A 24176-nucleotide genomic window follows, 5' to 3' on the forward strand; every position below is an offset into this window, starting at 1 on the left:
TGATTACACTTATCTTTAAGGCTATGGTTTGAAAAAGGTCGCGATGGTCCGAAACTAATCACCACAAAGAGATGCCTGTTATCGCAACTGTAACGGACATTAGGAAAATAAAAGTATTTAGATCCATGAAAAACTAGCTTTTGCTTAAAATGGCCCGTAAGAAAACTTTAAAATCAGGCATGACATTTTAATTTATTAGATGTATGGTACTAATTTTATTCAGGACATACTTGGCATACAGTATCGACCCAAAAGTCCGTCAACATTTGAAAATTCAATACGTCACATAGTAGTGTAGGTACATAGGTAAAAACTGGCACAAATGCTTCAAAATCACGTGGGATTTTATTGAAAACAGAAAGAAACTGCACGAAATTACCAACAGATGGCGCTTTATATCATACAAATGCAATTATTAACATAACAATTGATTTGTAACGACATTGTTGTGAACAGCCCCGCACTGTTTATCAGTAGGTATGGTGAGAAATTACCGTCGGAGGTTGTTTTCTCTAGCATCCCCGATGAGATCGGACGATCGCGGTAGACTTGCAACTTGAGGTAACCCCACAGCGAGTTATCGCATCCAATGAGTTCTGGGGACCTGGGAGATCAAGCACGACGTAAGTGGCGGCTCAGGACGCGATTCTCACCACACGATGCTCGCAAGAGAGCCTTCACACGTGTAGCAATATAGGGTCGAGCGCAGGTATTTATCAGCCAGGTTCAACTGGCTCTGAGCCCTATGGGACTTAACATCTGAGGTTATCAGTCCCCTAGAACTTCGAACTACTTAAACCTAACCAGCCTAAGGACATCACACACATCCATGCCCGAGGTAGGATTCGAACATGCGACCGTAGCGGTCGCGCGGTTGCAGACAGAAGCGCCTAGAACCGCTCGGTCACAGCGGCCGGCTATCAGCCAGGTTAGGGATGATGAGATTCTGTAACACACCGGCGTACCCCGCACCCGTCACGCTGACAGTCTGAAAAGCGACGACCCGCATTTCGTCGAAGAAAAAGTGTCCGATCACGACTGATGTGGTAAAGCTACACAACACCGCGAATTTCTTGTCAGGCAAATAGGGTCTCCACGACAGCTGTAGGATTTTCGGTAGCCCAATTTCAGCATATTTTATACGCGATTCTCATGCAGTATCGCTGCCGGGCTGCTGTCCAGCGCCGTATGTTGGCCAGTTTTCGCACTTGTTTTTGGTTTCAATAAAAACGCACTTCATTTCAGGCATGTGTGTCAAGTTCTACTTCTCTATTTTTAAATGTTAATGGATTTTTCGGTCACCCTGTTTTTCACCAAAATACCTATAAAATTATATTATTGTACGACACAATGAGATACGTTATAAAGTAGCTTTTGCTTAAAATTCAGCGCAAATTACCCAGTCTACATTCATGCAATGTACGTATTGGTTTGTAACAAACTCTATACATATTTTCAAACCTTTTCAAAACTTTCTGCCCTGAAAGGCTTAAAAGTAGCCGGCCGAAGTGGCCGTGCGGTTAAAGGCGCTGCAGTCTGGAACCGCAAGACCGCTACGGTCGCAGGTTCGAATCCTGCTCGGGCATGGATGTTTGTGATGTCCTTAGGGTAGTTAGGTTTAACTAGTTCTAAGTTCTAGGGGACTAATGACCTCAGCAGTTGAGTCCCATAGTGCTCAGAGCCTTTTGAACCATTTTTTGCTTAAAAGTAAATATTTAACACATAAAATCATTTCTCATCATACGTTTGAAACTGTTTATAAATGGGAGTTGGATTCTTTAAATAATCGTGGGTTTACGGCTAATGGTGGGTTTAGGTGCAACATATTTTACGACAATAGCACTGTCGCCAACACTGCCGCAATTTGGCTGCAATAGACGCAGTTTTGCGATATGGCTTGGTATAACTGCTGATGTTGCAGGTATCTGTCGACGTGTCGCCGAGGGGTTGCGGGAATCGTAAATCAAGAGCGGAGAACACTCTTTATTGCAGAGCAGTATCTGTCTCCGTCCTTGGCTGCACATGCTTCCATTTTGTTCTCACCTTTGCTCCCTAGTTCTTGCACTGGCAAACCTGCAGCCTCGTGTCTGAGCGATAACAGTATCAAATGAACCGTATGGTTTCAGAGACCTTTTCAAGTCTGAGACATCTATGATCTATGGATGCAGACTGAAGCTACACTATGTGATCAAAAGTATCCGGACACCTGGCTGAAAATAACTTACAAGTTCGTGGCGCCCTCCGTCGGTAGTGCTGGAATTCAGTATGGTGTTGGCCCACCCTTAGCCTTAAAGACAGCTTCCATTCTCGCAGGCATACATTCATAAGGTGTTGGAAGGTTTCTTGGGGAATGACAGCCCACGTTTTGAAAAATATTGTAATCTAGTCATATAATTTTTATTTTAAAATGTTGAAGAAAATACTTATTGTTTTTAACGAATTCTTTAAGAAGATTCCATGAATGTTTAAAATTTTTCAGTTAAACCGAACCCAAAAATCTGAGTCTACGTAGTATTTGTCACTTTCCACAATAAATGTTATTCATTAATTTCCGGTTTAGGACCTAACTTACACATTAACATCTCTTTAAACAGTGTGATTCAAGTAAAAATTAAAATGAAGAAAATGATTTTTTTAAAAAAGATTTTTGTGCACACTATTGAGAATGCATTGATATCGCTATGAGTGTGGTGGAAGGTATATTCTGCTTCTGGACCCCACTTACAACCATTAATTCTTTAAAAAGTATATTGTTAATGTAAGTCAACGACCATAAACGATTTTGTTTTTTATTTCTTTTATGGTGGACATAAAGTATCACCTGTTTGGTATTCTGCATTATGGAAAATGCGTCGGTATTGCTAGGGTTAATGTACACAAACATCGCAGTCTCAGAAACCGGTTGTCAGTCTTGCCGATGAGCTCAGAATCACGGTTGATGAAGCACAGAAACATTCCGAAGTCTTCGAACCTATGGCGCATGCGTAGCAAAAAAAAGCTGCACAGTAATACTGCGAGTGCTAATGGCTCTTCATCCACATGGTCACATTTAATGCTATGAGTTACATCTGAAGCAGTTTTCTTCAAATGATAACAGGAAACGAATGGTGTCCGGAAGTCGTTGTTCGTAGGCACTAAACTCGACATGTTGACGGGTTTTAAACAGATACCGATGTATTGAACATGGGTTGCCGTGTGTTGATTTTCGCCGGCCGCTGTGGCCGAGCGGTTCTAGGCGCTACAGCCCGGAACCGCGCGACTGCTACAGTCGCAGGTTCGATTCCTGTCTCGGGCATGGATGTGTGTGATGTCCTTTGGTTATTTAGGTTTAGGTTCTAGGGGACTGACGACCTCCGATGTTAAGTCCCATAGTGCTCAGAGCCATTTGAACCATTTGTTGACATTCGTCGTCAGCCTTTACAGGAAGGAGATGAAGCAGCAGTCGCTGTCTCATGGGCTCTATACTGACAGCTAGCACCATCTGTAGCGAAAATCCGGTTTCACAGAGTTCTGCCGGTCGGAGTGGCCGAGCGGTTCTAGGCGCTACAGTCTGGAACCGCGCGACCGCTACGGTCGCAGGTTCGAATCCTGCCCCGGGCATGGATGTGTGTGACGTCCTTAGGCTAGTTAGGTTTAAGTAGTTCTAAGTCCAAGGGGACTGATGACCTCAGAAGTTAAGTCCCATAGTGCTCAGAGCCATTTGAACCTTTTGAACCATAGATTTCTACACTATTGATGAAGATGATGATGGTGAACGTCGAAATCTGTTTTACCAGACCTGATGCGATAGAAAAACAAAGAGAGAGAAAGTCCTATGCAAGGTCTTAAATTAATTGACGAACAGACGCCGATCACTCACCTGCAGGCGTCTCGTGTTGCGGAAGGTATCGAAGTCGATCTCGACGAGCTCGTTGTGGGAGAGGTCGAGCCACTGGAGGTGTGGCATGTTGCCGAAGAGGTCGCGCGACGCGTTGGTCAGCAAGTTGTGGGAGAGGTAGAGGTGCGTGAGCGAGGTCTCCACCGGCCGGAAGTACCCGCGCGCCACGCCGCTCACGTTGTTGTGGGACAGGTCGAGCACCTTGATGTTGGAGTGCACGGCCACCGGGTCGCCGCGGTGGCCCAGCAGCAGGCCCGCGCTGGAGTTGGACTCCAGCGAGTGCAGCCGGTTGTGGCTGGCGTTCAGTCGGAACGTGGCCAGCGTGCCCACCTGGAACCAGTGGGGACACCTCAGTCAAGGGGTCAGGCACGACCACAGGCCACTGAGTCGGCAGATGGTGGCTGGAGTCATCGCTGTAGCAAAATTCTACTAATACCATTACTGCTGGCTCCTATTTTGATCAGAATAGGGGTAGAATCTTCCTACATGTCGGTCAGCGGCCTGAAGATGGCGTAGTAAAACGCTGAAAGTGGTACCCACATAAAACAAGTTTGGAAACTAGACAGCTGAAAAGTGTTTGATTTGACATCCCGTATCGAACAGCCGGCCAACAGCCTTGCCACAATGGTAACATCGGTTCCCATCAGATCACTTAAGGGCTTTCAGGCTGGGCTAGCACTTGGATGGGTGACCATCCGGTCTGCCGAGTGCTGTCTGCAAGCGGGATGCACTCAGCCCTTGTGAGGCAAATAGAGGAGCTACTTGAGTCAGAAGGACCAGCTCCGGCCTCGTAAACTGACATACGGCCGGGCGAGTGGTGTGCTGACCACATGCCCTTCCACATCCGCATCCAGTGACACCTGTGCACTAAGTATGACACGGCGGCCGGTCGGTACCGTTGGGCCTTCACGGCCTGTTCGGGCGGAGTTTAGTTTAAACCGAACAGCCGAGTCCCGCAACTATCTCTAAAAAGATGAACATACAGAGAGAGGCCACTGTGGTCTGACCGACGAGATTACATTTCGTAGAGTGGCTACACGTCCGCCGTATCTGAAGAAAACTGAACAACATCCTCCATTTTTTCTGTAGTCAAAGGCGTCGCCTGCTTGCTCGCACCCTCTTGAAATTGCCTTTAAGTAGCTCAAAATATCTCGTGTTAGCTTTATTTTTTCTCGAGGAACTGTGTACAATGACAGCAACAAGACAAGTTTTAATCGAAGTAGCAATAAACATTTCGACGTAGTAAAACTACAAGAAGACCCACAAAACGTTGGTCTACCCACGATAACTTCTCGTTGCTCTCAAACTGAACGCAAGTCAATGCAAACTGAATGGGTACCACCTGAAGATTATAGGGGAGACTTCGAAACGCGCTGTGGTTAACTGATAGAAATGGAAACTGTTGCAGAAATTCTGTACTTTTGTTCGTATTTTGAGCATACAGCCACCGCCATAAAAGTTCACTATAGATGAGAGTGCCTCTTAAAAATATGTATTAAAAGTAACTAACATAAGTAATTCAATAATAATGATGACGTACAAGACAATAAAATAATTTATTGCCGTTTCATTTTACGGTGTTTTATTGACATTTCACATCTACAGTGTTTTCATTGGCATTTCATTTTTACTGTACTTTGCTTGACATTCTGTTTTCTGCAATTTTTTTCACTGACAATTAAATAAAATAAGCCTGGTATATAGTTGTCTGGCAACTTTACCTCTGTGCTCAAAACATTTACATTTGCATGAATGATTTACTATGCATCTAAATTACTGCATGAGGAGCAGTTTTATAAGTTTCACATACCGGTAACACGCTTCTTTCCCATATTCAGTTGCCGTAGAAAAAGGCCACTGTTTATAAATAAGTAACTTCTCAGTAATTGCAGTGAAGTGTTCTTTGGTTAGACAATTTGACAAACTTTACAAAGTAGCTACATGTCTTCCTAGACTAAAATTTCCTTTTTTGCTGAGAATGAAGTGATACTTTACCAGTAGCTTAAAGTTCCAAAAGCTCTTCCAACAGATCCTTTACGTTTTCACTATTTGACATGTAACAAACTGAAACTGAATTTTTAACTGCGCTATTCTTATTTTGTTTCACACAGTAGCTTGCTTTATATGCTCCTTCAGTAGCAACGTTCTTTGCCGTAAGCAGGCTGTAACTTGTACGTTAATTACTCTGTCAAATTTTAACTCGTTGTGTTGACCCCCTTTGAGACTGTATGTTCCGATTCTGATTAAGCTTTGAATGAGAAACATCGAAGATTATCAATTTCCTTATTCAGTTCCCAAGACAGAAACGGCGTACCCAGTCTGTCTTCCTATAGAGTAAATTCTGTGTGCAAGTGTTTGCGTACCGCGTATCTGAAGCGAAAATTTGGAAACAGTGAGTTGTGATAAACAGCCTAAAAACACGAGGCTGGCTGGCACGCTGACCCACTCGACATTAGTCTGCCGGGCGGATTCTATCCGTGGCTGGCATACCTCCCCACCACGGAAGCGATCGCATTAACATGCACGACTACCTGTGTGGGTGGACTGTACAGGAGACACTAGAGATGCAATACGATAACAACATCCAAGAGCTGGTAAGTAACAGGTGTCTCCCTCTCCTGCTGTGCACAGACCAGCTAGGCCTGACTACTGTACCTCGTGGAGAGTGTACCTAGAACACATGACGTGTCCTAGTTGGTGTTTGAATCTAGTGGCTGATTTTAGAGTAACAGGAAAGAATGCATTTTCTTCTTGTTGTCAGAAAAGTTGTGTTTTGAGCAGTGTTTCTGAATATTGCGAGAGCTACATATATAACTTTATTCGAAGCAAAAAGTCTGGTATGTAATGTTTCGCCGCGCGGGATTAGCCGTGCGGTCTAGGGCGCTGCAGTCTCGGACTGTGCGGTTGATCCTGGCGGAGGTTCGAGTCCTTCCTCGGGCATGGGTGTGTGTGTTCGTCCTCAAGTTATTTTAGGTTAAGTGGTGTGTAAGCTTAGGGACTGATGACCTTAGCAGTTAAGTCCCATAAGATTTCACACGTATTTGAACATTTCTTTGTAATGTTTCCATAAGGGGAGGTTCAACAGCCGTTAAGTATTTTATAAAATGCATTTTAACCATCATCTGTTTATTTGTCCCATTAGTCATCTACTGGTTTCGATTATCAACCATCTTTCAGGATGTAGGGCATAACAGATTAGTTAAATGGAAATGAAGTCCCATACTTATTGACAGAGCGTAGGGGAACGATTCGGGGACCCACACCGCCGTACTAGGCAAGGTCCTAATGGAGGTGGTTTGCCGTTGCCTTCCTCCGACCATATTGGGGATGAATGTTGATGATGATGACGACAACAACACCCAGTCATCTCGGGGCAGGTGAAAATCCCTGACCCCGCCAGAAATCGAACCCAGAACCCCGTGCTCGCGAGACCACGAGCAGCGGACATTAGTTAAAAGCGCCCATATTCCTTTGATGTTGAGCAATATCGAAATTATCCAGTGGACTTGTACAAACAATACTTAATAAAAACAATACTTAAAGTCATATTTTATGTCAAACATACAGACGAAAAAACACCTTGTTTCTCCTGCAATGTCTCTCTGTTTGACATAAGGTATGACTTTTGGTATTCTAAGACAAATTGTTTGTACAAGTTCACTGGATAATTTCGCTATTGCTCAACTTCAAAGGAATATGGGATGCTTTTAACTAATCTGCGGTAGCCTACGCCCTGGATTATGATGAATAAATGAAACCAGTAGATGACTAATGGGACAAATAAACAGCTGATGGTTAAAATGCATTTTATAAAAGAAGGTCTGGTAAAATTGGACTGTAAAGTGCATAACCATTTTCACGTGCAATGAACATAATCATATGCAGCCGGCTAAAATTAACTGGATTCCGTACCTTCCGTGTAGCCACTGAAGGAAAATAGTACAGTTAACTTTGGCCTGTTGCATACAATTATGTTCATTGCACGTGAAAACGGTTGCGAATGGCAGGCTACATTCGGGGCCTGAAGACGATACCATGTGGTGTCGAAACTGGTAGCTTGTACTGAAAAGGATAAGCAATGGTACAATCAAATACAGCTGCTAGTTTCGTTACAATTATTGAAGTACAAAATGTCAGGTTGCAGGCTCACTTTTCTCAATGGATTACCAGAGACTCGCTAATTAATTGAGGTCAAGGATTTCCCCACCATTTTCTGGTTCATCCAGCTGATGGAGGATGATAAATCTCAGAGTTGATATTAGGGTTGTAACTGAGTTTACTTTTCACAGCTCACGCTTTTTCTTAAATGCTTGCTCATCTGCTACAATATAGTCGAGCCCAAATAAGTAAACGGCCTCCCAGTGAGGCCGGCCCTTTCAGTTTGGGCAGATGTTGGGTGGTTTATTCGAGTGATCCAATAGAGCGAATATAAGTGAAATTGGTTCACCTCAGGCAAGTTTTACAAGGCATACTCATCTGACTGAATGATCACAATAGTTATAAAAATAAACCAGTTTTGACCTTGAGCTCTTCTAGATTAGCTAGCTTCTTTAATTTATTCTACCATTATTGAAAAAAGTCGAAAGAAGTGAACTATTAATTAAATGAGATCGAGGACCATTCACTATACTTGGGTCCACCCATCTGATGTATGATATATTCAGAACCCAGCTTGTCACTGAGTTCGGGTTTCCGCAGCTCAGATATTTTGTGAAATGACAGCTCATCTCTTACGATATCGCCTAGGCCAAAGAAGTAAATGGGCAGACAGTGAGGACATGATTTTTTGGGCAGATTTTGGGTGGTGTATTAAACAGAACCAGTGTAGTGATTATAAGGTAAGTAAGCCAGTTAGGATCAAAGTTTTAGGCGTCCAAATCGGGCAGTTTCTGTGATGTGTGCTCACCTGGTCCAGCATGGTGAAGTCCAGAGATGTGAGCCGGTTGTAGGCGAGGTCCAGTTCCTCCAGCTCGGGCAGGTTCTGGAAGGCCTCATCAGAGATGCGTGTGAGCCGGTTGCCCCGGAGGTCCAGCATCTTGAGGCGATCTAGATTCATGAAGGCCCGCCGCTCGACGCGCTCGATTCGGTTGTCGTCGAGGCGCAGCGTCTCCAGGGACGACAGGTCGACAAAGGTGTGCGTGTTGACGGCCGAGAGCGAGTTCAGCGACAGGTACACCTCCTCCAGCCCAGAGTGGATGTTGCCCTGTGGGCGGCAGAGGTCGCCAGTAACGAGTCACTCTCTCTCAAGTGACAGCACAAATATTTATCGATCAACAACTTGCGTTCAGCAACGTAAATGGTGGCGTTCACGGATGCTATTTGCGTCCTTTGTGAGTTCTGTTTTATGGGCGTTACGCCGTATACCACGACATATTTCTCTGCCTAACGTTTCGTCTTCCAATATTGGAGACTTCATCAGGGGCTTCCACAAAACTAGTATCACCATGGACGCAAAATGGTGCAAGATGTATGAAAGCTCCAGAAAAATGGAATATGCAACGGAAAGATGGGTATTTTACAGTATGTAAACAGCCAAGAGTCAACACTACAAAGGGAATAACAAAAGATAAGTTGGGTTGGGTTGTTTTGGGGGAGGAGACCAAACAGCGAGGTCATCGCGCTCATCGGTTTTGAGAAGGACGGGGAAGGAAGTCGACCGTGGCACTTTCAAAGGAACCAGCCCGGCATTTGCCAGGAGCGATTGAGGGAAATGACGGAAAACCTAAATCAGGATGGTCGGACGTGGGATTGAACCGTCGTTCTCCAGAATGCGAGTCTAGTGTGCTAACCAGTGCGCCACCGTGCTCGGTCAAGAGAAAAAGTACTCGAATTAGGGAAGAGTGTATGGATGGTATGCAGTCCTTCTCCTCTGCTGTCAAACCTATACCTCGAAGAAGAAATCGTGGCAGTAAAGGTAAAGTTCGCAATACTGGGAAAGGATATGGGTGATAAGATTCGCTAATTATACTTCTATTGTCAGTAAAAGTGAGAATGACTCGTTGCAAGGTAAATAGAATAAACAATCTGCTAAGTAGTAAATATTGACTGTAAGTAAATCAAAGAAGGAATAATGTATCGAGAAGCAGCCGGACTTGAAAATCAATAAAAATGTACTTGAAGAAGTGAAGGAATTTTATCAATTTGGAAGCAAGGTCACGCATGACGAACGAAACAAGCAGGATATAACAAACATAATAGAACAAATAAAAAGAGGATTTATCTAAAAATCAAGTCTGTTATTATCACAAGAGATCGTTAAGTTGAGAAAGAAATATTTGAAGCCGATAAACTGATAAACAGTACTGTATATAAGTGAATCATAAGCTGCTGGGAAGCCTGAAAAAAAAAAAAAAAAAAAAAAAAAAAAAGAGAATCAAAGGAGTTGAGGAGTGGTGTTATAAAGGAAGATGAAATGAGAATATTACTACACTATTCTCTATTCTATGAGCAGGGCATTGTAATAATTTATATTACTTAATTACATCGAAGGTAAAAGAGTTCAGCTTCAAGGCTTGTAGATAGTGTCTTACAATATCCACAGGATTATGGAGGTACTAAATACAGGTTGTTCGGAAATTTCTTTTACAATCTTCTAGGACTTGTAGAGATGAGTGTGTACACAATATCTTGAATAGCATCCCATGTGCGGATACGTACCGTTTCCGTTCTGTGACGCTTTCAATTGACATGTGTAACGCGTCCACGTCCACTGAGGGAAAGAGAAAAGTCTCAGAGTTGCCTGTCCTGGACCAGAACATGCTTCGTAGGTACAATGACTGTAAAATTATTGAAGATCGGCATATCGAGCCGCTGTTCTAACGTATCAGTACTGTTCTGTACGCACAGTGTGCTGGATTCTTTTTTCTTTTCCCATAATGTACACACATAATGTTTAAATGTTAATACAGACAAATGTGTTTATGTGATAAATGGATGTTTCTTTATGTTTGCTTTTGAATTGTTTCCTAATAACTGTCCGACGTCTCGCCTAATTCAGTTTCTCCAGCAGAAGTGAATGAGTAAAACATCTGAATTGAAACAGTCGCAGAAAGGAAACGGTACGATTCCGGAAATGGGTTCCTATTCAAAATATAATGTACTCTCTCCCTTCTACAAGTCCTGGGAGTTTGTAACGGGAATTTCCTGTATGTGAAAAACTATAACTAGAAGAAGGGATACGATGACAGGACAGGAATACCGACCTTCCACCGTACTAAAGGGTACATCAGAGAGCAATCATTGAGGGGGAAGAGAGGGACACGAGTATATACTAGAGGTGTTCAACAAGTAATGCAATATTTATTTTTTTGTAGCAGGTTGGCTTTATTCAGTACTCCATCATGTCATCCTCCACTCTTTTGGCTGCAAAACCCTATTTTTCAACAAAATCTCGATTCAGTGCGACCCTTACGATTCCTTACTGGGAGATCCTGTATCCCCGCATAGCATCACTGAATTGGACGACGTCGGAGCCAACGTCTTGCTGCGTCAGTTACCTCCACACCACCCACGCACTGCTTTCAGCGGAGTGCATCCTTTGGACCAAACAGATGGAAGTCGGGAGGTGGGTAGGCGGCGTGGAATGCAGCGGCTACACACCTGTGAGTACCCCAACTGATGGACGAGTGTGTCAGCACTACCAAAAGGACGGTCCAGTTGTACAGCATGGTGTCTACTAGGAATCCATCGCTCACCTCGAATGGCAGTATCCGCAAGTTCCAACATTACAAGAGTCACAGCTGTGTGTGTGGCAGGACGGCACGCGGGAGATGGGACAGGTTCTCCTTGATCTTGTTGCGATGATGACAGACGCCTCGCCCACCGACTAGCCGTGCTTTTGTTCACTGCCAGGTCGGTGTAGACATTCTGCAAGCTGCTATGAATACCTGCGATGCTTTGGGTTTCCCCCTACAGAAACTCAACGACAGTTCTCTGCTTGGAACGTTACTCCGTTACAGACGCCACTTTTAACGTTACGCATAGCGCCGCCACCTTTTGGGACTTCATAAAACGACAGGACCTGAAGCGAGAATATTCCACGACCTTCCACAGCAAATTCCACATTTGTTCAATCGAAATTGGCTGGGAAAAAAAATGTGTTGCATTACTTACTGAACTCCGTTCGAATGATATACCGGGTGATCAAAAAGTCAGTATAAATTTGAAAACTGAATAAATCACGGAATAATGTAGATAGAGAGGTACAAATTGACACACATGCTTGGAATGACATGGGGTTTTATTAGAACAAAAAAATTCAAACGCTCTAGAAATGTCCGACAGATGGCGCTTCATCTGATCAGAATAGCAATAATTATCATAACAAAGTAAGACAAAGCAAAGATAATGTTCTTTACAGGAAATGCTCAATATGTCCACCATCATTCCTCAACAATAACTGTAGTCGAGGAATAATGTTGTGAACAGCACTGTAAAGCATGTCCGGAGTTATGGTGAGGCATTGGCGTCGGATGTTGTCTTTCAGCATCCCTAGAGATGTCGGTCGGTCACGATACACTTGCGACTTCAGGTAACCCCAAAAATAATCGCACGGATTGAGGTCTGGGGACCTGGGAGGTCAGGCATGACAAAAGTGGCGGCTGACCACACGAACATCACCAAACGACGCGTGCAAGAGATCTTTCACGCGTCTAGCAATATAGGGTGTGAACTTTGTTTTTTTTTTTTTGTTTTTTTTTTGTTCTAATAAAACCCCACGTCATTCAAGCATGTGTGTCAATTTTTACCTCTCTATCTACATTATTCCGTGGTTTATTAAGTTTTCAAATTTATACTGACTTTTTGATCACCCGGTATGTTGAGGATGCTGGGTGAAATGAACAGATTGGAGCAGAAGAGGATGTCGCGAAAGGCCGAATAAATTCTCAGGAGACTGATGACTCTATACCCTTCTCCCCGTTAGAGACCGAAAATAAAAGAAAAAAAACTGTTTGCATTAGTAGCTGTTGAGAAATGTTAGGAATGGATAAAGTGTTTGTGCAAATGAGTGTGTTTTGATGGACTCTACAAGTGTGAACACGGTGATGTTATCCTGAGGCCCACCTGGAAGGTGCCCTTGGGCACGTGCTCGATCTGGTTGTCCTGGAGCTGGAGCACGCGCAGCCGCCGCAGGAAGTGGAACGAGGTCTCGGGCATGGTGCGCAACCGGTTGTTGCTCATGTCGAGGCTCTCCAGGTTGACCAGCGGACGCAACGCCTCGTGTGGCAGCGTCCCCACAGAGCTGGCTAGACCGTGGGCCATCCGCAGCCAGGTCAGCGAGTGGCCAATCTGCAAAACGAAGTGTTCTCCCAGTCCCAGCTACCCAACACACAACCCAGGTGGCTGTCGATCGTGCTGAGGTTGTACAGATTCACCAACACCTGCAGTGGCTCTTGCGGCAGCGTCAGCATGTATCTGGTAAAAATTTGGGCTTTTCGCACCAACCTCAGCGAATGACATATGTCTGGGGAGAAGCATTCTCTGAGATCCAACTACCCACTACTAGAGCCCATTTGGTTGTCGATCAAGTTAGAGATGCACAGAATCGTTAAGAGCTGCAGCACGTAATGCAGACGTGTCCCCGTGTAGTTGGTTAAACTGTGGGCCAGGTTATACCGTCTGAGGACGTCTTATATCAGTATTTCATTAGGTCGCTAAAATCACGTTTTGTTTAAAATTATATTTGCTGACACGTTTGAGACCAGCACATCATCATAAGGTCTTCCAAATGAAACGTAATTGTCATGAAAGTATAGGTATACGACATTAAGAGCAAAAATATTTTAAATCATTCACAATAAAGTTAACATGCCATAGAAAATACCGTAATACATAGCATTGTGTCACATAACTACATTCTAAACATCGGCTCTCAGCTGATGGTGGTCAACCTTTTCATAAACTAACTAGCAATACGTGACACCAGCTGACATACAGGGTGACAATTATTGAACTATATGAAAACAACGTAAATTAGTTACAAAGTACGGCGTGCACACACTTTATTCAACATGTAAATGTGGTGTCAGCGCCAGACACCACACTTGCTAGGTGGTAGCCTTTAAATCGGCCGCGGTCCGTTAGTATACGTCGGACCCGCGTGTCGCCACTATCAGTGATTGCAGACCGAGCGCCGCCACATGGCAGGTCTAGTCTAGAGAGAGTCCAAAGCACTCGTCCCAGTTGGACAGCCGACTTTGCTAGCGATGGTTCACTGTCTACATACGATTTCAGCTACGTCATTTGCTACGACCTAGCAAGGCGCCATATTCAATCACTATATTCAAGAATGTATTCTGAACAGATAATATTGTGAATCACGTACCGTCAAGAGCAACGTTCATCATTAATGGATTAAAGTTAAGTATCAAACTAATTACATCCACTTTCTGAATTCTCATTTCTTGTTATGTTCCAGACCTCACGTCAGTATAGTTGTTGCCTCCTCACGCCAGCCTGCGTGAGCTAAAACGCGTGCATTTCGGACTCCACTCGTAACACGGTGTTGGCTCTTCTCCCAACACAACAGTAAACGTCACTACAGATATTCGGATTTAGATTATGACATGTTCGATATGCCAGCCATCAGTTAGCTATATGTTTTTAGTGGCGTTAAAAGCGTGCGCTACAAGTAGACGGACAAATTAATAATAACAATAGTTTCCAGAATGAGATATTCACTCTGCAGCGGAGTGTGCGCTGATATGAAACTTACTGGCAGATTTAAACTGTGTGCCGAAGCGAGACTCGAACTCGGGACCTTTGCCTTTTGCGGGCAAGTGCTCTACCATCTGAACTACCCAAGCACGACTCACGCCCCGTCCTCACAGCTTTACTTCTGCCAGTATCTCGTCTCTTACCTTCCAAACTTTACAGAAGCTCTCCTGGCGGTTCGCAGAAGGTAATGTTTCCTACAACTGAGAGGTCTTGGAGACGCAATTGAGAACAACGACCAGAAAGGCTGTGTGAAGTGATACTAGTGGAAAATAAAGCCCGACAGCATTAGGGCGAAGGAGATTTTGTTATTGATGACTAAAGACTCTGTCATGTTTACGCGCTGTGTTTATCGAACTTAGAGAAAAACCCCACAAACTTATTCGCCAATCTGATATCAAGAATTGGAGAGGTTCCAATACTGAACCCTGTGGGACACAACAGTAGTAATCTGAAATCACCTAATAGATTTGATTTTATTTAAAGTACGTCAATTTCATTAGATTTAAAAATTACGGGATATAATAATGCAATCTGCGACATTAGCTGTTACATAATTTCTTTTTTTGTGATAGATGAAAAAAGCAGTCTGAACGGAACAATTTGGAAAGTGGGCTCACCTCAGTGAAGGCGTCCGGTTCGATGAGCGAGATGGCGTTCTCGGACAGGTCGAGGCGGCGCACGGCGCGCGCGTGCATGAAGGCGTGGTTCTTGATGGTGCGCAGGTTGCCGCGCACCACCCGCACCTCCTCCAGGTCGACGCCGAACTCGAGGAAGTCGTCCGGCGCGAGGTGCGGCTGCGGCAGGCGCGACAGCGACAGCGAGCGCAGGTTGCGCATCCTGACGTGATGAAGGACATTCGTCTCACTTCGGGTCGAAAGCTCGACCGCTAATGTATCCGCTAGCACTGCTGCTTCACTCTTTAAGCGTATCTACATCTACATCTAGATCTACATATCTACATCTACATACATACGCCTGTATGGTGCGTGGTGGAGGGTACCCTGCACCAGTCATTTCCTTTCCTAATCCACTAGCAAATAGAATGAGGTAAAAACTACTGTCTATGAGCTTCCATATGAGCACAGGGAGGACGATGGTTCAAACCAGCATCTGGCCATCCTGATTTAGATTTTCCATAATATCCCTAAATCACTTCAGGCAAAGGTTAGTATGGTTCCTTTGAAAGGGCACGACCGACTTCCTTCCCCATCCTTCCCTATTTCGATGGGACCGATAACCCTGCTGCATGGACCCCTCTGCCAAATCAACCTTCCCAGTTACCAGTCCATACAAGCCCTAAACTGCCTAACTTTATTTCCATGTCCGCATGCGAAATGTACCTTAGTGGTACTAGAATCGCTCTGTAGTCAGTCTCAAATGCTAGTTTTCTAAATTTTCTCAGTACTGTTCCCTGAAAAAAAAAAAAAAAAAAACCACACATCACCTTGCCCTACCCCAGTGATTCCCATTTGAGTACCCGAAATATGTCCATAATACTTAACTGTTGTTCAAACATTTTTGCCTCATCAGTCTTCTTAAAGATTTGATGGGATTGCCACATACTTCTCTCCTATGCCAAACTACATCCTCAATTATTTTCTGAATGTATTCCAATCTCTACCTTCCTCTACTGTTTTTAACCTCTATATCTCCCTCTAGTACCATGGAAGTGAGTCCCCCATCTTGTAACACATGTCCCATCATACTGTCCTCGTGTGGGTACAAAGCAGTCGATCAGTACTCAACAATGGGTCACACTAGTATCCTACATGCGGTCTCATTTCCAGATGAACCACACTTTCCCAAAATCCTCCAATAAACCGAAGTCTACTATTCGCCTTCCCACTACAGTCTCTAGTTACTCATTCCATTTCATATTGCTCTGCAACGTTACGCCTAGATATTTAACCAACGTGTCTGTGTCATGCAGTACACTACTAATGCTGCATCCGAACATTAAAGGTTTGTTTTTCCTACTCATCTGCATTAACCTACATGTTTCCACATTTAGAGCTAGCTGTCATTTGTCAAACCAACTAGAAATTTTGTCTAACTCGTCTTGTACCTTCCTACACTCACTCAACTTCGACACGTTACTGTACACTACTTCATCATCAGCAAACAACCGCAGACTGCTTCCCACCCTGTCCGATAAACAATTTTTGTGTATAGAGAACAACAGCGGTCCTATCACACTTCCCTGGGGTACTCCTGACGATACTTTTGTTTCTTATTAACACTCGCCGTCGAGGACAACAAGCTGGGTTCTATTATTTAAGAAGTCTTCGAGCCACTCACACACCTGTGAAGTTATTCTATATGCTCGTTTCTTCGTTAACAGCATGCAGTTGAGCACTGTGTCGAACCGCTTCCGGAAAACTAGAAATATGGCGTCTGCCAATTGCTGTCCGTCCATAGTTTGTAGTGTATCAAGTGAGAAAAGTGCAAGCTGAGTTTCGCACGAGCTATACTTTCTAAAACGGTGCTGGTTTGTGGAAAGAAGCTTTTCCCTCTCAAGGAAATTTACTATATTCGAACAGACAATACGTCCAAGAGTTCTCCAACAAACCAGTGTTAAAGATATTGATCGGCAATTTTGAGGATCCGTTCTTTTATGCGTCTCTTATGCAGGAGCCACCTGCAGTCTTGGAGCTTCGCGCTGGCCCAGAGACTCGCAATACATGCAAACTAAGTAAGGGACCAATGACGTAGACTACTCTCTTTGTAAAACCGAACTGGGAATCCGTCAAGACCTGGCGGCTTGTTCGTTTTCAAATCTTGTAGTTCTTTCTCTACACCAGCGATGCTTATTACTATTTCCTCCGTAGGGGAGTCTATGCGACCGGTCAAATTACGATATATTTGTGCGATTCTCTTGCTTCAACTATTTGTTAAATCCGAAATTTCAAAATTCGGCTTAACTGGTCAACTAGTGACTGGTATCCTTCACACCCGGAGAAGAATTTTAGAATACACTATCCGATCAAAAGTATCCGGACACAGGTACATAACGTGGAATTTACCACCAGATGTCACGAGAGATACACCCGACACCATAAAAACAGACGGAGAGGATCGTTTTGTCAGTAGAGGAGCAGTGACAGCAGAGTGAGTCGGTCGTGAGAACTCGGTGACTTCGAACATCAGCTAGTCACTGTATATCAAATCCATAACGGATAATTCAATCATTCTAAAGGTGCCCAAGTCAATTGTTGTCGGTGTATTTATGGATGTTTGCAGGTGTGGATATTCAGTCGCCTAGTAATTGTTAAAATTCATCGTGAAACCTTCGGCTGTGATTTATTTTCCACAATTCGCTATTAGTTTCGGTCAGTGACTACCATCAAGCTTAGCCTAAAACGAATAAATCAAAGCATTAGAGACTGCATAGTTTAGAGGGAAATATGAGATTAAATAGTATTTCACTTGCTGGCATAAACGGCAGGAAAGTTAAACCATAATTTGAACAAAAGTATTTTGCCCTTTTAAGCCCATCATACTAAGTAAAAAAAATTGTCACAGTAATAACTGTGTTCGATAATCGAGGAGGAAGTCCACATCGACAACCAGTAACACACTGATAGTTGTAACGAGGCCAAAAATTCAAGGACACAGACAAAGACAATGCAATGTCACAGTTACAATTATTGCATATGCTAGCAATCGTACTATCGATTTACTAACAGGTGCATTATAATCTTTGGTTCCAAGTAAACACACTACATTAGTGCGCTAGGCCGTGAAATTCCGTATATACAAATGCTATACATCACGAAGCGACACACTAGGGACCTTTGTAATTTAAAATACTTCGTAACTGCCGAAAATAAATTACCTTAAGCCATAGAAAACCATTTAATGACATCAATACACCAGGTAAAGCCACACTGGCGAAATTTTTTATGTTACAGAAACATCGTAATTGCCGAAAAATAAGTCAGCTAAGACATATTGCTGGGCTAGGATGTTATTATAAACAGATAGATTAATCCAAAATAGCGTATACTAGCATGTAAACATCAGCTTACAATATGGTGCATCGTAAAATTTAACTTACAGTGTGAATAAAAAGAAAGCCAACCTCGCACCGTATCCTATACCAAAATATAATAAAACAGTAACATGGATTCTTCTTGAACATAGAGATTAAAATTTTATTACACTTTTAATTCCACATACGCAATGGAAGATATGACGATATGGGAACGGGAGGTTGCGGGGGGAGGGGGGGGGGACTTTTCTAAACAGTAGAAATATTTTTTGATGAAAAAAGTGAATATAAAGCTAACAACCCCATTACCCTATTAGTTGCACATACTCAATGGAAGATCCTGGTGGCGGGGGGGTGGTTGTAGTGGTGAGGGGAAAGGAGACCTTTCTGAACATTAGGGGATAAACAGTCTAGTACACCTACAGCTTAAACATGACATAAATGACTTAATTTTATACATACTCTTAACAGGTGGAGATCGAAGGGGGAGGGGATAGGCAAATTTTTTTTTATCACTGTGAAGTGGAAAAGTTAGGAAACATCTAAATCAGTAGCAGGCATGTACTAATAGATACAGACCCTCGAACTTTGTCGAGGGTGGTTCTAATAACTCGTATGAAATTAGCGGAAGAAGTCACTCGTGAGTTCGCAGGTGCCACCAGCGATCCCTCTAGCAAACTGACTGTACATACATAGTTAAAAAGAACAGTGTCCAATGGTCGAGGAGCTCCTCATATGCAAAAAAAATGCTTGAGGTGGTGTGAGAGCGACGTAGCTGGACAGTGTACGAGTGCAAAACTAGGGGTTACGAGTCATGATTCACGCTCTCCCTGTGGCATCCGACGGAAGGGTTTGCGTTCGCGAGTGCCTGGAGAACATTACCTACCACTGTGTGGTGTCACAATGAAGTACAGAGAAGATGGCGTTACGAAATGGGGCTGTTTTTGTGGTTAGGGTGTGGTTCCGTGACAGCGCTTAAAAAGTCGCTAAATGAAGAAGGGTGTGAATATAATTTACAGCATTGTTTTTGTTGTGGTCTTCAGTCCAAAGACTGGTTTGATGCACTTGTCCATGCTACACTATCCTGTGCTAGTCTCTTCATCTCCGAAAGCTACTGCAACCTACACCCTTCTGAATCTGCTTAGTGTATTCATCTCTTGGTCTCCCTCCACGATTTTTACCCTCCACGCTTCCCTCCGATACTGGTGATTCCTTGATGCCTCAGAACGCGTCCTATCAACTGACCCCTTCTTCTACTCAAGTTGAGCCACAAATTCCTCTTCTCTCGAATTCTATTCAGGACCTCCTCATTAGTTACGTGATCTACCCATCTAATCTTCACCTTTCTTCTGTAGCACCACAATTCGAAAGCTTCTATTCTCTTCTTGTATACACTATTTATCGAGCATGTTTCACTTCCATACATTGCTACATTCCATGAAAGTACTTTCAGAAAAGACTTTCTGACTTTATATCTATAATCGATGTTAAACTTCGCTTTCCTTGCCATTGCCAGTCTACATTTTATATCCTATCCGACCATCATCTGTTATTTTGCTTCCCAAATAGAAAAACCCATTTACGACTTTAAATGGCTCATTTTCTAACCTAATTACCTCACTATCAGTGATTTAATTAGACTACATTCCATTATCCTCGTTTTAGCCTCGTTGATGTTCATCTTATATCCTTCTTTCAAGACACTGTCCGTTCCGTTCAGCTGCTGTTCCAGGACCCTTGCTGTCTCTGACAGAAATACAATTTCGTCGGCGAACCGCAAAGTTTTTATTTCTTCTCCATAGATTTTAATTCCTTCTCCAAATTTTTCTTTTGTTTCCTTTACTGCTTGCTCGATATACAGACTGAATAACATCGGAGATAGACTACAACCCTGTCTCACTCCCTTCACAACCACTGCTTCCCTTTCCTACCCCTCGACTCTTATAACTGCCATCTGGTTTCTGTACAAATTGTAAATAGCCTTTCGCTCCCTGTATTTTACCCCTTCCATCTTCAGAATTTGAGAGAATATTCCAGTCAACATTGTCAAAAGTTTCTCTAAGTCTACAAATGCTAGAAACGTAGGTTTTCCTTCCCTTAATCTATTTTCTAAGATAAGTCGTATGGTCAGTATTGCCTCACGTGCTCCACCATTTCTACGGAATCCAAAGTGATCTTCCTCGAGATCGGCTACTACCAGTTTCTCCATTCGTCTGTAAAGAATTCGTTTTAGCATTTTGCATGAAGACTTATTAACCTGATATTTCGGTAATTTTGACACCTATCAACCCCTGCTATCTTTGCGATTGGTATTATTATATTCTTCTTGAAGTGTGAGGGTATTTCGCCTGTGTCATACGTCTTGTTCACCAGATGGTAGAGTTTTATCATGGCTGGCTCTCCCAAGGCTATCAGTAGTTCTAATGGAATTTTGCCCACTACCGGGGCCTTGTTTCGAACTAGGTCCTTCAGTGCTCTGTCAAATTCTTGATGCAGTATCATATCTCCCATTTCATCCTCATCTACATCCTCTTCCATTTCTATATTGTCCTCAAGAACATCGCCCTTGTATAGACCCTATATAAGCTTTCTGCTTTCCCTTCTTTGCTTAGGACTGGTTTTCCATCTGAACCCTTGATACTCATACAGGTGGCTCTCTTTCCTCAAAAGGTCTCTTTAATTTCGTGTAGGCAGTATCTCTCTTACCCCTACTGACATATGCTTCTATATCCTTACATTTGTCCGCTAGCCATCCCTGCTTAGTCATTTTGCTCTTCCTGTCGATCTCATTTTTGAGACGTTTTAATTTTTTTTCGCCTCCTTCATTTACTGCGTTTTTATATTTTCTCCTTTCATCAGTTCAATATCTCTTCTGATCCACAGGTGATTTCCAGTAGCCCTCATCTTTTTACCTACTTGATCCTCTGCTGCCTTCACTATTTCATCTCTCAAAGCTACCCATTCTTCTTCTACTACATTTCTTTCCCTGTTCTTGTCAACCGTTCCCTAATGCTCTCTCTGAAACTCTCTACAACCTCTGATTCTTTTGGTTCATCCAGGTCCCATCACCTTTTAAATTTTTCCTTTTTCGCAGTTTCTTCAGTTTTGATTTACAGTTCATAACCAATAGGTTCTGGTCAGAGTCCACATCTGCTCCTTGAAATGCCTTACAACTTAAACCTGTTTCTTAAATCTCTGTGTTATTATTATATAATCTACCTCAAACCTTCCAGTGTCTCCAGGCCTCTTCCAAGTATACAACCTTCTTCCATGATTCTTAAACCAAGTGTTAGCTATGATTAAGTTGTGGGCTCGTGCAAAATTCTACCAGGCGGCTTCCTCTTTCCTTCCTTACGCAAGTCCCTATTCGTCTAGTACTTCTCATCTTTTTCCTACAATTGAGTTCCAGTCCCACATGACTATTAAATTGTCGTCGCCGTTAACTATCTGAATAATTTCTTTTATCGCATCATACATTTCTTCAATCTCTTCATCATCTGCGTAGCTAGTTGGCATATAAACGTGTACTACGGTGGTAGGCGTGGGCTTCGTGTCTATCTTGGCTGCAATAATGCATTCACTATGCTATTCGTAGTAGCTTTTCCGTGTTCCTACTTTTTTATTCATTATTAAACCCAATACCGTATTACCGTAATTTGATTGGATGTCTTCTTCCTCCTGCCACCTAACTTCACCAATTCCCACTATATTTAACTTTAACCTATTCATTTCCCTTTCTGAATTTTTAATGTACCTGCCCGATTACGGGATCTGACATTCCACGCTCCGCTCCGTAGAACATCAGTTTTGTTTCTTCTGATGACATCGTCCTCCTGAGTAGTCCCAGCACGGAGATCGGAATGGGGGACTATTTTACCTCTGAAATATTTTATCCAAGATGATGCCATCATCATTTAACCATACAATAAAGCTGAATACCCTCGGGAAAAAATACGGCTGTGGTTTCCCCTTGCTTTCAGCAAGTATACAGTTCCAGAGTTTACAGCATTGTGTAGGGCACATAGTAGAGGAACAGGTGGGAGACGATAATTGTATCAGCACGACAACGCGCCCTGTCATAAAGCAGCATCTTTGACACAATGGTGTGTCGACAATAACGCTTCTGAAATCGACTGACGAGCGCAGAGTCGCGAGCTAGACACCATGGAACACCTTTGTGGTGCGTTACGACGTCGACTTCAATCTGGAGCCCAGCGATCAACATCATTCCCTTTTCTGGTTTAGACTCTTGAAAAAGAATGGACTGCCATCGCTCAACAGACATTCAGACGCCTTACTGAAAGTGTCCCCAGAAGCGTTGAAGCCGCCATAAGAGTGAAGCCCGTGCACACCCCGTGTTATTGTCCACTAATAAGAGTCTGCACACTTTCGACGAGATAGTGTACATTAGCTACATGGTAGATCCCGTCACTGAGAACCAGTCAATGTTCTTTCTGCACATTTACAAGAATCGCCTTTTTGCATTCTCCACATTAATTTTGTTTATTTAATTTAATTTATGCACTTAGCTGCCTCACACCTATTTAACAAGGAATCTTAAGTCATGTCCAGTAATATAAAGTGATATTTAGTTGTTACTTTTTGTTTTTCGGATTTGAATCAGCTGGCAAAAGTATTTTACACCAAAACGAAAAGGTACTCACAACAAATATCTATACTCATGCTCATAAATTAAGGATAATTGCAGAATGTCGTACCACACAACGTGGCACTACACAAAACTGGCGCTAATAGCATAGGCACATAGGGAACACACGCGACACAGATCTGTAATTCCACGGAATTGGTGACAAGTTGAGAAAACCGTCCCGAAACACATGTTCTACTAAACGCCACTGTTTCCTGCGCATGTACCCCGACGTCAATATGGGATATGATCACCATGCACACGTACACAGGCCGCATAACGGGTTGGCATACTCTGGATCAGGTGGTCGAGCAGCTGCTGGGGTATAACCTCCCATTCTTGCACCAGTGCCTGTCGGAGCTCCTGAAATGTCGTAGGGGTTTGCAGACGTGCAGCGATACGTCGACAGGGAGCATCCCTGCCGTTCTCGATGGGGTTTAGGTCTGGAGAACAGGCAGACCACTCCATTCGCCTGATATCTTCTGTTTCAAGGTACTCCTCCACGATGTCAGCTCGGTGGGGCCATGCGTTATCATCTATCAGGAGGAAAGTGGGACCCACTGCACCCCTGAAAAGGCGGACATACTGGTGCAAAATGACGTACCGATATATCGGACCTGTTACAGTTCTTCTGTCAAAGACATGCAGGGGTGTATGTGCTCCAATCACAATCCCATCCCACACCATCAAACCATGACCTCCATAAAGGTCCCTTTCAAGGACATTAAGGGGATGGTATGTGGTTCCTTGTTCACGCTAGATGATACCTGGACTCGTCTGTGAACATAACCTGGGTCCACTGTTCCAATCACCATGTACTGTGTTCTTGACAGCAGGCTTTACGGGCTCTCCTGTGACCAGGGGTCAAAGGAATGCACCTTTCATGTCTCCGGGCGAATAAACCATGTCTGTTCAGTCGTCTGTAGACTGTGTGGAGACAACTG

At 43.4% G+C, this 24176-nt stretch overlaps 1 protein-coding gene across 1 annotated transcript in view; it reads right to left on the bottom strand.

Moving 5' to 3' along the window:
* The window catches only part of LOC126428050 (chaoptin), a 251465-nt gene that overhangs the window by 92298 nt on the left and 134991 nt on the right, over positions 1–24176 (bottom strand). The window contains exons 7-10 of the mRNA XM_050089927.1: positions 15211–15430; positions 12941–13165; positions 8784–9080; positions 3860–4207 (exon numbers count right to left, since the gene is read on the bottom strand). Of these exons, the coding sequence (XP_049945884.1) occupies positions 3860–4207; positions 8784–9080; positions 12941–13165; positions 15211–15430 (1090 nt within the window). The remainder of the gene's footprint in view (positions 1–3859; positions 4208–8783; positions 9081–12940; positions 13166–15210; positions 15431–24176) is intronic.

Source organism: Schistocerca serialis, chromosome 12, assembly GCF_023864345.2.
Source record: "Schistocerca serialis cubense isolate TAMUIC-IGC-003099 chromosome 12, iqSchSeri2.2, whole genome shotgun sequence".
In the NCBI taxonomy this organism is placed as follows: domain Eukaryota; kingdom Metazoa; phylum Arthropoda; class Insecta; order Orthoptera; family Acrididae; genus Schistocerca; species Schistocerca serialis.